Source organism: Labrus bergylta, chromosome 14, assembly GCF_963930695.1.
Source record: "Labrus bergylta chromosome 14, fLabBer1.1, whole genome shotgun sequence".
NCBI classification, from domain to species: Eukaryota; Metazoa; Chordata; class Actinopteri; order Labriformes; family Labridae; genus Labrus; species Labrus bergylta.
Genome location: NC_089208.1, coordinates 19,447,681 through 19,461,311, shown reverse-complemented (window position 1 = coordinate 19,461,311; position 13,631 = coordinate 19,447,681). Strand labels below are relative to the sequence as shown.

Genomic DNA, 13,631 nt, shown 5'->3' with positions numbered 1-13,631 from the left:
TACCTTATTTTGGTTGTATTGCTATGGAAGCCAATTTCCGCCAGTGAAAATAATAAAGTCATAATAATGAGATAAAAAGTTGAAATTATGAGATATAAAGTTGAAATTATGAGATATAAAGTCATAATAATAAGATAAAAAGGTCAAAATTATGAGATAAAAAGTCAAAATTATGAGATATAAAGTCATAATAATGAGATAAAAAGTCAAAATTATGAGATAAAAAGTCATAATAATGAGATATTGAAATTATAAGACTTTATTATTTTCATTGTTATTTTTTTACTGGCGGAAATAGGCTTCCATATATTGCACTGATGGAGACAAACGCAATTTCGATTCCACTGTATGTCTGGCATATTTTGAAATTGACAATAAAGTTGACTTTGACTTTGACTACTCAGAATAGTTTCCCTCTACCACCACCAAGAGGAAATGGATCGGATGTGTTGCAGATTTTGACTGTCATTCTGATTTATGACATTTATTTTGTCTAGGGAACAGATGACAAAATAAAAAGTTCACAAAACATTTATTTTTTCAATTCAAAAGAATTCATAAGTAAGAAGTATTTGAATTACATAATTAAGCTTTATTGGTTTAATTTATAACACTTTATGAGAACAACCCATATATTGATGTATGTCATATTTTCTTAACTGCATTATTGACATTATTTCAAATATGGTTATATTTTTCTAAATTGAGAAAATGATCTAGGCCAAAGATTGTTTTAAATTGTATCAAATAATAGGTAAAAGATGGACTCCGTAAGAACCAGGCAAACTAAATAAGAAAGCAGATAAGAGGCTTCATGAACCCACCAGTCACATTTCTAAATCAACAATCAAATGTTATTTGTAGGATTCTGGAGAACATTGCTTTGGTGAAAACAAATGATTTTGTGTTTAGGATCTTGATTCAGCTGTAAAAATAATATTGGTTTACATCCTAAACATTACCCACAAAAAAACTATATCTTTGAGAACGACAACAGTGACTCGCTTTAGTTTGATAAAAGAAAAGGTTCTATTTATGTCCGTAAAATTATACTTACCATGTAAAGAAAAAATAATAATAAAGGAGACAACATCAATCTTTCTTTCTTACAGGTTTTATTGCTTTTTTCCACTTCTTTCTCCCATATCTGCAGGAAGGGGATACCAATACATTGAAATGCAGAGAAATGTGTTTTACGTCATCTAAGGCTGTTTATCACTTCACTAATAACCTGCCGGATATGGTTTTATAACATCATCAACATGAAATGAGTCATTACATCTTCTCCATCACGTTACTAAATGATTTATGTTCACAGCAATGGTCCATGAATCATCAGCAGACCATTAACAGTGTGGCCCTATGACGCAAAGGAAGTGGAAAACTCTCCAACACTGCCCGAGCTGTGCATATAAAAAAAACTCACTGTTTCACAGAAAATACACTTTACATTTTGGCATAATCAAATGACATTTAAAAATGAACAACAAATGTTAGTAACATTATTACATACATGTAAAATAGAGGAAACAAATCTCCCCTGTGTCAGTAAATTGAAAATAGTGTTAGTTCTGCAAATACAGTTTTGGTGAATAGTGAATAAGTGAACAAGTGAATATAAAAATAAAGTGTGAAAAATAATAACAATGTAACTAAGACATTTGGTTGTAGCAGCTATAATAAAAGTACATAAACCACAATACAGAAATCTCTTTGGTAGCCATAGTGGGGATAATTATCCACAACCAGCTAACCTGAGATAAGTAAACACAGAAATCCCTATTTGTTTCTAAGTAAACACAGTTTATATCATAAAGACAACAAGCCTACATGTAACAGTCTCCCAATATCATGAAAACACTACTTTTTAATGAAACAGTAATACCTCAATAATATTATGGCTACAAAAGGTCCTTTTTATCTTTTCTTCTTTTTATATATACACACACACACACACACGTGTGTAGTTCAGTTGGGTTTGCGAATAGTGTTCACAGCTGTGTTGGCCCAACCCCCCACTCTGTCTGAGAGCTTTGATGCCCGACGTGAGAGGTTTGAGCGACAGAGTTTACCGTTGGGGTCCAACTTTCTCATCACTGCTCCTCCAGAACGCTCCTTGGGAGTGGTTCTGTAGAAAGAGAAAACAACTATTACTGCATTAAGCATAAACAAAGTTAGATTTGAGTTTAAAAATGTGTCTGTAAAAGGTAATTGACTCTGTGGACCATATTTTACCAACAACAAAAACACAATGAGACTGAATTAATAGAAAAAAGGTTGAAGCGAGTGCTGCACTGGGTCAAAAGATGTAGAGGAAGCAGGAGCTGCCTTTTCTTCTCAATGAACTTTGTAATCAGGACAGTCATTTTTGTAATCATATATTATCATTTTCAGACTTTTTAAGAAAGGTGAAACATTTCAGTATTAGAGTCAATTTATGACTTTAAATTTGGAAAATGAGTTAGAAATGTCGGTAAGTAAGAGAAGTTCAAAGACCAAATACGGCAACATCAACGAAGTAAACATTTAAAGCAAAGAGCAGTAAAAGGGGAAAGGAAGTGCGACTGTAACAGACGAAGACGAGCACGTTATCCAGCAGGTCAAACAGAGCAGCCTTTCTTCAGCAGTTCATGCACTGAAATACAGACACCAGGCAAGAGCTGCCATGCGCATTTATGTCAGACAATTAGTTCCACTGCGAGCATGTGTTTCCATAACTGAGCAGGGTTCAGAAGCATTGTTTTTCATACTATGAATTACCTTCTTCCCTACTCCACCATTAGAGAGTAGTTGAACCGCCTGTTGTGGGAGGAAAACAAACTCATGTTTAAATTTCCAACCGACGAGTTCGTCATATGGTGAGGGAAGCAGTTGGCTGCATGTAACACACACTGATAATGGACAAGGTCACTCTTCATGAGTGCTCTGTGTTAGGCAGTGTATCTCATTCCCAAAGGGCTGGCCACACTTCTTTTTTTCTTTTTTTTTTAACATTTTGAATGTCAACACAGGAAGTGATGCAAGCGACTATTTGTCATTTTATCTGGCTCCAATTCCCACACCCATACCCTCTCTCCCCCTGCTGTCTCCCCCTTAGTCCCTCCTTATCCGAATACCAGAAACACAGACCCAGTTTCAAACCGAGCCCGGGAAGAATGTGTGTAGGGGGGGGGGGGGGGGGGGGGGGAAGGAGGTCTAGGGCCCCTCAAGCTGTGCTTCAGAACGGGATTCTTGGGGTGGGAGGGGGAAGAGGGTGGTCATGTGCCTCTGAGGTCTCCTCTATGCAGAATATTTATGAAATAAGTAAAATACACAGAAGGCTTCCTCAAATACACACAACTCTCCCGTTCACAAACATCACAGAGTACAGATGCTTTATTCACACTTCCAGAAATATTAAATTGATGTACTCTTACCTTTCATCTCTGCCAATTAGGTTATCAAAGGCCTTGGACAGATGTTTGAGCCTCCTGAGTCCACTGGACACAGAGTCTAAATCTTGGTCAAACTTTCTGTTATCGACAGAAAAGCACAAAATTTAAATCAGCAAATAAATAATAATAATAAAAAACTGTATCATGTATCAATGCAACAGTGTAGCTCGTAAAAAAAAAAAAAAAGCTCCAAAAGACTCACATTCTCTGGTTCTGTGTGTTTGGGGAGGCAAAGGGACTCCGTAAAGCGGCCATGCGCACCAGCTGCCTCCTGCCGCCCGCCGTTTTCACCCCCCGTACGCCAGCCTCGGGAGTCCTTCTCCCTCTAGAGCCAGGGGTACGTCCAGGTGTGGCGGTCGATCTGGGGGTACGTCGTGGTGTTGCAGCCCGGCCAGGTGTTCTTCTTGGAGTACGAGAAGTTGATGGACTAGCTTCTTCCCCGCCACATGCTCGACCCGGAGTTTCTACCAAACACTCCTCACGTGAAAACTCTCTGGTCCTCTGCAGCCTCTGGGGGATGGGGTGGAACAGACAAAGGATAAGAAAAAGGTCATGAATCAGCACTCATGAATTGCTTGATTATCATGCCTTCACTTGTGCTGGCGATTTGATTTCTAAACCTCTTCACGCAGAAAATCTCTCTGCATGCAGCTTCTGCCAAAGTAAAACCAGAGGTCCAAGTACCTGATACACTCCGCTGATGGAGTTGCGGGCACTGCGAGTGAGTTTGTGGACTGTGTTGGGTTTTGGTTGCTCTTTTATGGGTTCCCAGGTCGGATTCTCTGGGAGGGAGTTGGCCTGAACAGAACGTAGCGGGAGCCTTTTGCGCAAAGACATTCGCAGAGAATTAAGTGAAGATGAGGACTTCAGCTTGCGGAAACGATCCGGGGCTTCCGGGGAGCTCTCCGCTCCGTCAGACTCATCCAGGACTGTGTGTGCTCGCCAGACTCCTACCACAGCTTTACCAACTCCATCCATCACTGAAGACGCCATGACTGAGCTGACCGGAAAGGGGAGAGGAAGGATGGAGAACCATTAGAAAAATGTACAATTTTAACGATAGAAAAGGGAGAGGATATTTTGAATAGCAGGTTTTTAAAACAAATATTTCTCATTGTACACCGGTATATGGAGCAATAAAAACAGAGCTCAGTTATTTCCTGTTCATGTTGTAATCGTCAAAAAATCTCATCATACTTTTACATTTCTCTGTCTGTCTTTTCTGTTTATAATTAAATTATTATATCTTTTAGCAGAGGACTGTTGATTGGACGAAGAAACTGAACTGAAAGTGATCAGAAGATTAAATTAGTAATTTTTCACATTTTCTGAATGGATACATTTATGGAAAATGCCAATTATTGTTATCTCAGTCTTTAAAAAAACCCACATCATTCTGAATACAGCACATAAATGAAATAAAGTACGGAAATAAAATGATTCCTTAAGGTTACGCGAAAAAGGAGAAAACACAAGACAATGACTAGATGCATCACATTAAACCCTAAAAAGAAAAAGACTTTCACACTCATCACAATCGTGATCTTGTCAAAGTGAAATTTCTCTTCACACAATGATCTGTTCAGCAAAACACAAAATATGTTGCTGGTCTAAGGGTGTTTAATAAATTATAAAATGTTTGAACAATAGGAGGCAGTTAATCGTGTTAATGAAAGTATTTGGCTTTTGTTGCTTCTGTTCAGGATTTCTAGCTCTGCAGGCTTCTCTGTCCTATTTAACATCTAACCACAGCCAGTGTCTGAGTAGCACACAACTCTGTGTCAAATGGGAACGATGACGCAGATTCACCCTTAACAAAGAAAATAAATCCTTAAGTATCGGTACCAATGAAAGTGATACCTGGGTCTGTTCGTGTGGTACTAACTGATACCTTTGCAGGTCTACATGCACACATAGACCTCTGCAACACAATCTACTGCCTGTTATTGTACTGTTATTATACTTAAAGTAAATTGATTGGTAATGATGCTGCTAAACATGAAAGATGAGATAAGTATCTGTATAGTCGGAGTCGGCTGGTTTAACATGAAGACGGCTGTGCGCGCTTTGCAGCAAAAGCTAAAAAAAATTCTCTCAAAACTAAATTAAATTAAGTTTCAGATAAATACTGGACAAAAAACAAACAAAGCAGCTCAACCACGAAGACAGCTTACCTGAAATGATTACGAGTCGTGAATTTCTGCCTCTCTCGTCTCTACTTCGACTGCCTGTTGTTCTGGTTTCTTTCTTCACTGTTTGAATTTGGCGGTGGACCGCACATGCACATCACCACGCCCTTTACGCAAAGCCCCCCCCCCCCCTTTCAATGACGTAGGACGTAACCTGGACGTAACGTGTCGACGAGAAGGTCGGGGGGGGGAGCAGGGGGGAGATGCTTTTTGTGCAGATAAAAAATAAATATAGACCTTTATATTCAACAATATTCTTATGGTAATATTGGCGTTGATTTCGGATAGAAATGAATAGACATTCAGTCCGTAAAGTATTTTCAGGAAAGCAAGTTTAGTGATAAAAAACTAGTCTATACTTTTTCCATTGAACTCCGAAAATGTTAGAAAGGCCATAATCTGTAAATCTAATTAGGTTTTCTGTGATATATCCTCCGGTCTTTGGCTACTGTTAAAGTATCCTGAATGAAATCTGGGAGGTTTTCTTTGTAAACAAACAAGTGATCACCAGATGCTGAAATGAGCCTTAAGAAAATATGCTTTTAATGAAAAATGGTTAATAGTTTAAACTTCATGTTTGTTTTTTTAACCTTAACCACACCAGTGGATTATAACTTAAAACCTTAAAGTGAATTGTTAACAACAACAATAAACTAACAAAAAGGACAGTAATGGATTCTGGTGATTAGGACATTTAAACAGCAGACATTATAAAATGTCACAGTAGAAATACACAATTTGCAACACTAACAATGGCTCTGTTGTGTGCCTTGTGTCCCAGTCATGACAGTCTGACAGTGAGCCATCTTGCAAAATACCAGGCGCTTCAATACTCAGGTAAAATTAACTGTAGGCGCTAATTCATTCTTAGTTAACAACTCGTAATGATGTAAATGGTTAATTATGCTGTCATGTTCACTTTGTTCTCTGCCTTAACCTTGACAGACTGTTCGGAAATTAATTAGTTCCTATCTGTAGTGGAACACATTAAAAACCTGTTACAACCTTTTCTTCCTTTTTTTTTTTAAATCTCTCAAACAGACACTGTCACTGTTTTCTATTACAGTTAACAACCCTTTAATGTAGACAGGATCCACACCACTGAAGCTTAATAATGCTTCATGTTTTTATATCCAACATAATCCAACACATTCAGACATAAAGCTTATCTTGGTGAGGTCTGTAATGTTCGGTTATGATTGATTTGATATGAAATAGGTCTTAATACAACCTAGTAAGTATAGGGACCAGTCTGTGATGTTGTAATACAAAGTTGCTCTAATAGTTTGACCCTAAAAACACAGTTTATCATTACATTAATATTCACCATTTGCAGTGTGTTGGATCTTTAATTACGTTCACATTTGCTCAGTGATTTAAGTAAAGTTACATTTTCTATTTTCCCCTATTTGTGATATATTTGGATACACATATTGTTGGCCTAGAAGGAAAGCAATACATTTATAATTTTGCTCAAATAATACAAAATTCAAGTGCATTTTATGAGCTGCAGCCTTGTTCTTTTATGCTTAGTGTTAAACCCCAAACATTGCATTTTTGGCTTCTTACAGGGAAATGTTCCGAGAAGCTGTTTTAGTGGTTACCAACATAGCTCCTGCTTGGTGTACCTTGCTCACCTGGTTGTACAAACCTAAAGCTGACCCTCCTCACAGTTTCTCATGAAGAGTGAGGTTTACGGCAGAGTGACCAGCAGATGTCACTGCACACATGCATGTGAAATACCTTGAGCCTTACTATCATGTCCTATTCATTCTAAATCTGTAGGGATGGAAACAAGGCATGGACGAGGCTATTTTTTTTTCAAATCATTCTTTATTGATTGATATTTTTTCTGATATTTTCTTATTAAACAAATTATGATAAGAGATGTCTGTCTTTTCAGTATTCTTTAAAAACCTGTCCTGCATCTGACAGTAACCTCTGAGATTATCCCAATTAAAAGCAATTAGATCTTTAATTATAAATTTGACTGATTTTAAAACATACCAGAAAAGTCAACTTTAAAATACAGATTTAAAGCTATAGGTGTAAAAAGCAGCACCTTTCAAATATAAGCCTGTACATATGTGCATGTATGTCTGATAAACACAGTGATGATCTTATTTTAAATTTGCCCATTCCCCTTTGTTGTGGGCTACCATTCTCTTTCCCTGTTGCCTGATTTTATGTGATCCTGTTAAATGTCATTTTCTTGGTAAGGACAAAAAGATAGACCTTGACCCTCATTATGACACATTTGTCCTTTTGTCTCATGAAGAGTAAATGTATAACGTGATTTTAACAATCCTTGGTTATATTGTTGAGTCAGGAGCTAAAGTTCAGAGCAAATGTGAAAACCAGACCTTCGTAGTTAAGAAACAAAAGCACTTTTATTGCAAAGATACTAACATAAAGGAAGTAGAGTCTTTAAAATGTGCTTTTCAAGGTCAGGGTGCTAAAAAGGGTGCTTGTTCAAGGTCATTTCGAAAGCTTCACAGGTATTCCAACAAATGTGTACTCAGGTACTGAGAGTCAGATTAAACGACTTCACGTGATGATAAATATGAAGCAACAGCATACAGTTAGCATGGCATAGCACCAAGACTGGAAACAAATGGAAACATTGAGCCTGTTTTTTTAGTTTCAAAATGCACCTACCTGTAGCTCTAAAGCTGATTATTAACTGTCTCAGTTTGTTTGATCTGTAGGGAGGCCCTAAGCAGACATGCAATAATACATTTTATTTACTTAATTCTCTGTTAAAAACAAGTAATTTCTGTTGGGTTTCTCGATATCTTGACTCATTTGTCTTGTTATTTTGGTAAAGCAAAACCAGCTTGTTGTCCTTATAACTCCTAATTATCTCAGGAAAACAGAGTAAATAAAATGTATGGATATATGTCCGCTTCAGGCTCCCGTAGATCTGTACCAAAACCAACATAAAGTGGTTTTATTGGGATTACTTTTTCCCCTTTGTTTCAGCTCTTAATGCTAAGCTAAACCACCTAACTTCATCTTTTTAGGAGACTGGTATTGGTCTACAAACTCCCAAAACTCAATATTAAATATATTTAAATAAAAAGAACTATAGCCTTGTGCACTCTAAACACAGAGGAGAAGTCTTTACGTCTTCTTTCGCTTGAAGAAGAATGGAGGGCCAACTGTTTTTGCCACAGCCTACTTGCAACACTGTCAAGAGAAAAAAAAAAGCATTAGAAGGTTGAGTTGCAGTGAATCTTGTTCATTCTTCGTGCTGAAGTTGCCATCTGTGTGTTTTTATCTTACCTTTCTGATGTTTTTCCATCGTGAAGCAACAGCAAGAAGTGTGGTGAGGAACACCACCACCAACCCAGCTATGAGGGGCATCAGCGGGAACTTTATGGTTCTTTCTACACATGAGAAAGAAGAGGATGATCAGCCAGACTTTACGAAAGGAATCTCCTTGCTTGTAAAAATGATTAGAGAGTAGTATTAAATATGTGTACGGACCTGTTACCGTGACATAAAAGACTTGGTCGTATCGGCCATACATGGAAGAATGAGCAATGCACTGGTAGGTGCCTTCATGCAAGTTTTTCTCCACTCTGTTGGTGGAGAGCTGGCTTGTAAATCCATCATTGGTCACTGTGAAGACACCTTCTAAAAGATCAACTGTGCTTCCATTCAGCATCCAAGACAAGGATGAGACTTGTGGATTGGCCCAGATATCACAGCCCAGGACCAGTGTTTCCTCCTCTTCTATTGAGATCTCCTGTGACCCAGAGAGCTGAGGGGGATCTGAAGGAGGATGTGAGAGAGGAAACTTTAATGCTGCTGAAAAATACATCGTTTTTACTCTGTGATTCTGTCTTAGTGCAACAACAAAGGCACAGAAACAAACCCCACAAAGGCCGAATATTGGTTTCCCACTGTGTATTTTTTGCACAGCATCATGGTGTAGCAAGCCATAAATGCATGACTTGTAAAGAGACAGCGCAAGGCTCATGACACACTTCAAAGAACACAGTTTTGTTCTGTCCTGCTGGCTGCGCTGTTTACAGATGTTACACAATATGCATCTTTTGTGTGTTTGAAACAAGCAGCAATGTTCAAGGTGTTACAAATTAAAGCCAACAGAAGTGCAAAAAAAATGCATTTCTCCAGTGTCCACTGAAATTCCAAGGAATCCCCATTAAGTCACAAGTTAAAATGCCCATTTTACAGCAGAAATAAAACATATTTTAAGGTTTTGAGGGATGCATTTTTTAAATATCTCATCCATTTTGATTATTTTGAGGCTAGCTGTATCCTAAGCTAGATGGGCATGATTCAGCAACCAAGATATTCATTTGTTGGGCTTTATCAGACCTATTCAGAAACCAAAGGATGATGTCACTTAGTCCACGTTTTATACAGTGTAGTGTATTAAAGGAGGGGTGACAGTCACATGCTTCCCCAGCTCTCCATGGGAACAACTTCACAAAGCTACTAAAGCAGCTGTCAGCTCTTAAGTCGCCATCTAAAACCTGCTTAAGAGCAACATAACAATTGTCATTGCTAGTTTCTGACAGTCTCCCACAGAAAACACTTTTAAGCATCATGTTGTAGCATATGCTCTTGAACCCATCTGTGAGCACATGTTTGTCTTAAAATGATTTGTGATCAGCCGCGTTGCATTGCTAGCTTGAGACAACAGAAAGGGAGCACACAATTGACCAACAAAAATGTCCAACAATTGATGTCAAAATTTCCTGACAGCTCATTCAATAACTGATATTTCAGTTTGGACCAAAGTGGTGGATGGACGATGCCACCTCCAGAGCGTCTTTAAATTTGATAAATCAAAATGCCATGTTCCAGTATTACTGCTAGATTTCTTTCTTTAGTTTTTTTTTTTTTTTTTTTTTGGAGGGACTCACATGTGACATTCAGGGTGACTGAGGCGCTGATTGTGGCGTTTTTTCTGAGGTGGCAGGTGAAAGTGGCTTCATTGTCTCCAGAGATAACAGGTGTGACACACACTTGGCTGCGACCTTTCGTATTTCCCTCCTTAAGACTGACTGCAGCACCATTTCTCAGCCAGACCAGCTCTTCATCAGTCTCCAAGACGCCTTCAGGCTGACAAACCAGAGAGACACTCTGCTCCAGTTCCATCTGTATTAAACCATCACTGTTGACTGCTGGGACAGACTCGATCCTGACGCCTTATAGAAAAACAGAATGGGAGACGGATGAAGGTTTAGGGGTATAGTGAAGCGGTAATGAGGTATTAACAAAAGTGTATCTGAAAAATTCAACTAAAGACAGACTTACAAAGCAGAAAGGCTTACCTAATGTGTGGGATGCAAAGTACAGCAGCAAATGGAAAAGAGGGGGTCCGTACATCAGCTTCATTTTACACTTCCTTGGAAAATAACCTGATCTTCAGAAAGCGAGAATCCAAAACAAACCTTTTCATACAACATATTTAATATTCTGACTTAATCTTTTCTTCTTCCATAAATTTACATTATTTATGTTTTTTTATAGTATTTTTTCAATGTAATTTTAGTGTCCTTTATGTATTGTGCAAAGTGCTTTAGATTGATTTATTGAAACATGCTTTAAGGAAAAATCCCTGCCACAATCATCTGTTACACCAATGACAGTTTTTTGTCTGTGTCGCATCCACATTTCCTTCTCTTTTTCAGTTTGTCAAGGTAACGTAAAGAGCCACATTTTTCTCCTGAGCTTTTCCAATCAGCCCCAAAATGAAAAGTTTAAGGGCTCAATGACGCACACAGCACTGTTTCCCTATTACACAAAGAATCATGTAATGTCAACATAACAATCAGGCAGTAGTCAAAAAGAGTTTAAATCAGAGAAAACAAGTATTTTCTCAACTTGGAAGTTGAATGATGTATCAGCTTTATCGTGGATTACTTTAAAAGCACATGTGATAAAATAAAGTGTTAACATGTTTTATCAAGACACAGATTAAAAAGACATTGTCTAGATTACAATGAGATAGAGCTAAGACCATAAACATGCTTTTAATCATAGAACTCAGGCTTTTTGGTCTTGTTTTTCTTGCATTCATAATGTCTAGTTAATGGTCAACTGTAGGATAGCAGTTTACTTAACATGAATACTTAAAATGTCTATTTCTTCTTTTGTAAGTCAGTCAAAACCTAGTACGTGCTAGCTTACAAATTAATAAGAAGTAGGTAAATACTTAAAGGAACAAACTTTAAAAATACTAAATGAATTATTCGGTTGTGTATTCATCAATGTTTTGCCTTCTAAGGTAAAAAAAGGTTCTTACCTGATGATAACTTCTTCTTCTTTCTCTGTGTCTTTCTGGTGTTCCCTGTGTGTGAACGTGCAGATTAGAGGACTGTTCAGATTCTCAGTAGCTCTTAAATACCTCACATGCAGATGAGGACGCTTTTTTTATTACTACCCTCCCTGTTTCTGAAAAGGTTTGAAAAGGGCCTCTTCCTGTCAATTCTCCAGCCTCTCATTTTTTATTGTTGTGTACTGCACACACAAGGACTCTTTTTATTGACTGTATACTCATTACAAAGGCACTTAACCTCTTGGGTGTGGATGTGATGATAAAATTTTTACAATTTCTCAACTTTGTGTTTATTGGTTAAAATCTTGTAAAAGCCAATAACATTCTTATGATGATAGGATTGATAAGTCCTGCTAAGAGTCATTGTTGATGGCTCAATTCACTGTTGAAGCCATCAATTTGTATCAAAACGTATAAAAAAATCACAACAAATATAAAGTATATATTGTGGAATATATTTGAAACCATGTTTTATTCAGCTTTTCTCCAGTTTAATTATGCTTTATGTATTTCCTTATCTTCTTACTGTAAGTGAGAAGTGAAGCGCTGTTTATACTTTTTTTTTCAAGGATGTTTCCAATAAGGATTAAAAATGTTTGCTCCTTCCTGTTAGTGTCAGGTTATTGACTGAGAGCAGAGCAAATCATATTGTTGATATAAAAATAAATAGCAACTTCATCTTCATCTAAAACAATGTCATAGCACCTAAAAACCAGCATGTTGCTTACTCTTCAAGTATGCGTCAGTGGGGGAAAGTTATTCCCTCATATACTGAACAATACTGATTGTCTTGTTTGCCTTTGTATGTTATAAAGAGACATCAAAATAAAGTTCAATTTGTCTGTCTTAAATTCATGGTTTGTGATGCTGTGATAGTGATGTACATTAGTGATATATCCCATGTAATCCAAATTAGGCACACAGTGTCAACATAACAATATTTCATAATAATACAAAGTTATAATGAGTTAAAAGTCAAAGTTATGCTTCGGTGTAGTGATCGTCCAGCCTCACATTGATACGTTGCAGGATGTATGTAAGGATGCAGTTATTGGGAAAAAAGTGAGGTTGTCAACAGGATGAGATCAAATTTAAACAGACGTAAGCAGAACACTGTAGATAACAATGACTAGAGTACAAGGGTCGGCTTTTAGGACAGTCCTTCCTCCCTCACCCACTAGAGAGAAGCATTGACCTATGAAAAGGACCTACAAGGGACTTAAAATTGTTGAAGTTCAGCAAATTATGATTTTGAACATTTAGAACTCAGGTAGGTAAAACAGGTTTTCCAAAGTGTCAAGCTGCAGAAATGTCAAAGCCACTTCCCTGATAAACAACATGACTTTTCTCTCTGTTTATGCTTGACATCTCCTGAATTTGGACATTTCTGAATTTTTACTACATGTAACTTTTGTTGGTTATGTCTTAATTTATTTGACATGGGCCATACACAACAACACAACTGATACATTTGTACCTCTGGTCCCTGGGCAGGAAGATATAGGAAGGAAGCGTATATTACAATTCAAACAATTTAATACAATCTTCACACACAGTTTATCACACAAAATGACTTCAAATCAAAGTACACAACATTTTCTGCATACAGTTCCATACAAAGGTTTACAACAGTCATCATGTTTGGACTCATTCAGCTTCAGGTTAGTAGTTACACACTTGTATTTGCATTTA

The 13,631-nt window shown here is 37.4% G+C and overlaps 2 protein-coding genes across 6 annotated transcripts; both read right to left on the bottom strand.

Moving 5' to 3' along the window:
- Positions 1-1,098: 1,098 nt before the first annotated feature.
- LOC109998230 (protein PIMREG) lies at positions 1,099-5,739 on the bottom strand. Of its 3 annotated transcripts, XM_020653003.3 has the most exons (6): positions 5,609-5,739; positions 4,119-4,434; positions 3,637-3,944; positions 3,417-3,512; positions 2,761-2,799; positions 1,990-2,128 (listed from the first exon to the last, which is right to left on the bottom strand). In XM_020653003.3, exons 2-5 carry the CDS (start codon positions 4,425-4,427, stop codon positions 2,769-2,771), a joined length of 744 nt encoding a protein of 247 aa, XP_020508659.2. In that variant the 5' UTR covers positions 4,428-4,434; positions 5,609-5,739; the 3' UTR covers positions 1,990-2,128; positions 2,761-2,768. The 3 variants fall into 3 exon arrangements, with proteins under 3 accessions (XP_020508657.2, XP_020508658.2, XP_020508659.2); XM_020653001.3 differs by lacking the exon at positions 2,761-2,799 and having other exon boundaries at positions 1,099-2,128; XM_020653002.3 differs by lacking the exon at positions 2,761-2,799 and having other exon boundaries at positions 1,099-2,128; positions 4,119-4,429; positions 5,609-5,715.
- A 2,252-nt stretch (positions 5,740-7,991) lies between these two features.
- Positions 7,992-12,065, bottom strand: tmigd1 (transmembrane and immunoglobulin domain containing 1). Of its 3 annotated transcripts, none has more exons than XM_020652969.3 (6): positions 11,907-12,065; positions 10,933-11,024; positions 10,522-10,806; positions 9,113-9,400; positions 8,909-9,012; positions 7,992-8,812 (listed from the first exon to the last, which is right to left on the bottom strand). In XM_020652969.3, exons 2-6 carry the CDS (start codon positions 10,994-10,996, stop codon positions 8,801-8,803), a joined length of 753 nt encoding a protein of 250 aa, XP_020508625.1. In that variant the 5' UTR covers positions 10,997-11,024; positions 11,907-12,065; the 3' UTR covers positions 7,992-8,800. The 3 variants fall into 3 exon arrangements, with proteins under 3 accessions (XP_020508625.1, XP_020508626.1, XP_065819072.1); XM_020652970.3 differs by having other exon boundaries at positions 10,933-11,019; positions 11,907-12,026; XM_065963000.1 differs by having other exon boundaries at positions 10,933-11,006; positions 11,907-11,987.
- Positions 12,066-13,631: the final 1,566 nt, after the last annotated feature.

Bases quoted from the DNA above. Each gene is read 5' to 3' on its own strand.
- tmigd1 (XM_020652969.3), bottom strand. From the start codon at position 10,996: ATGAAGCTGATGTACGGACCCCCTCTTTTCCATTTGCTGCTGTACTTT. The intron at 10,807-10,932 runs GTAAGCCTTTCT...TTTTTCTATAAG, and splicing joins CTTTGCATCCCACACATTAG to GCGTCAGGATCGAGTCTGTC. The intron at 9,013-9,112 runs GTCCGTACACAT...TCTCATGTGTAG, and splicing joins CTTTTATGTCACGGTAACAG to AAAGAACCATAAAGTTCCCG.
- LOC109998230 (XM_020653001.3), bottom strand. From the start codon at position 4,427: ATGGCGTCTTCAGTGATGGATGGAGTTGGTAAAGCTGTGGTAGGAGTC. The intron at 3,513-3,636 runs GTGAGTCTTTTG...TGTCGATAACAG, and splicing joins AACACACAGAACCAGAGAAT to AAAGTTTGACCAAGATTTAG. The intron at 2,129-3,416 runs GTAAGAGTACAT...CTCTTTCTACAG, and splicing joins CTAATTGGCAGAGATGAAAG to AACCACTCCCAAGGAGCGTT.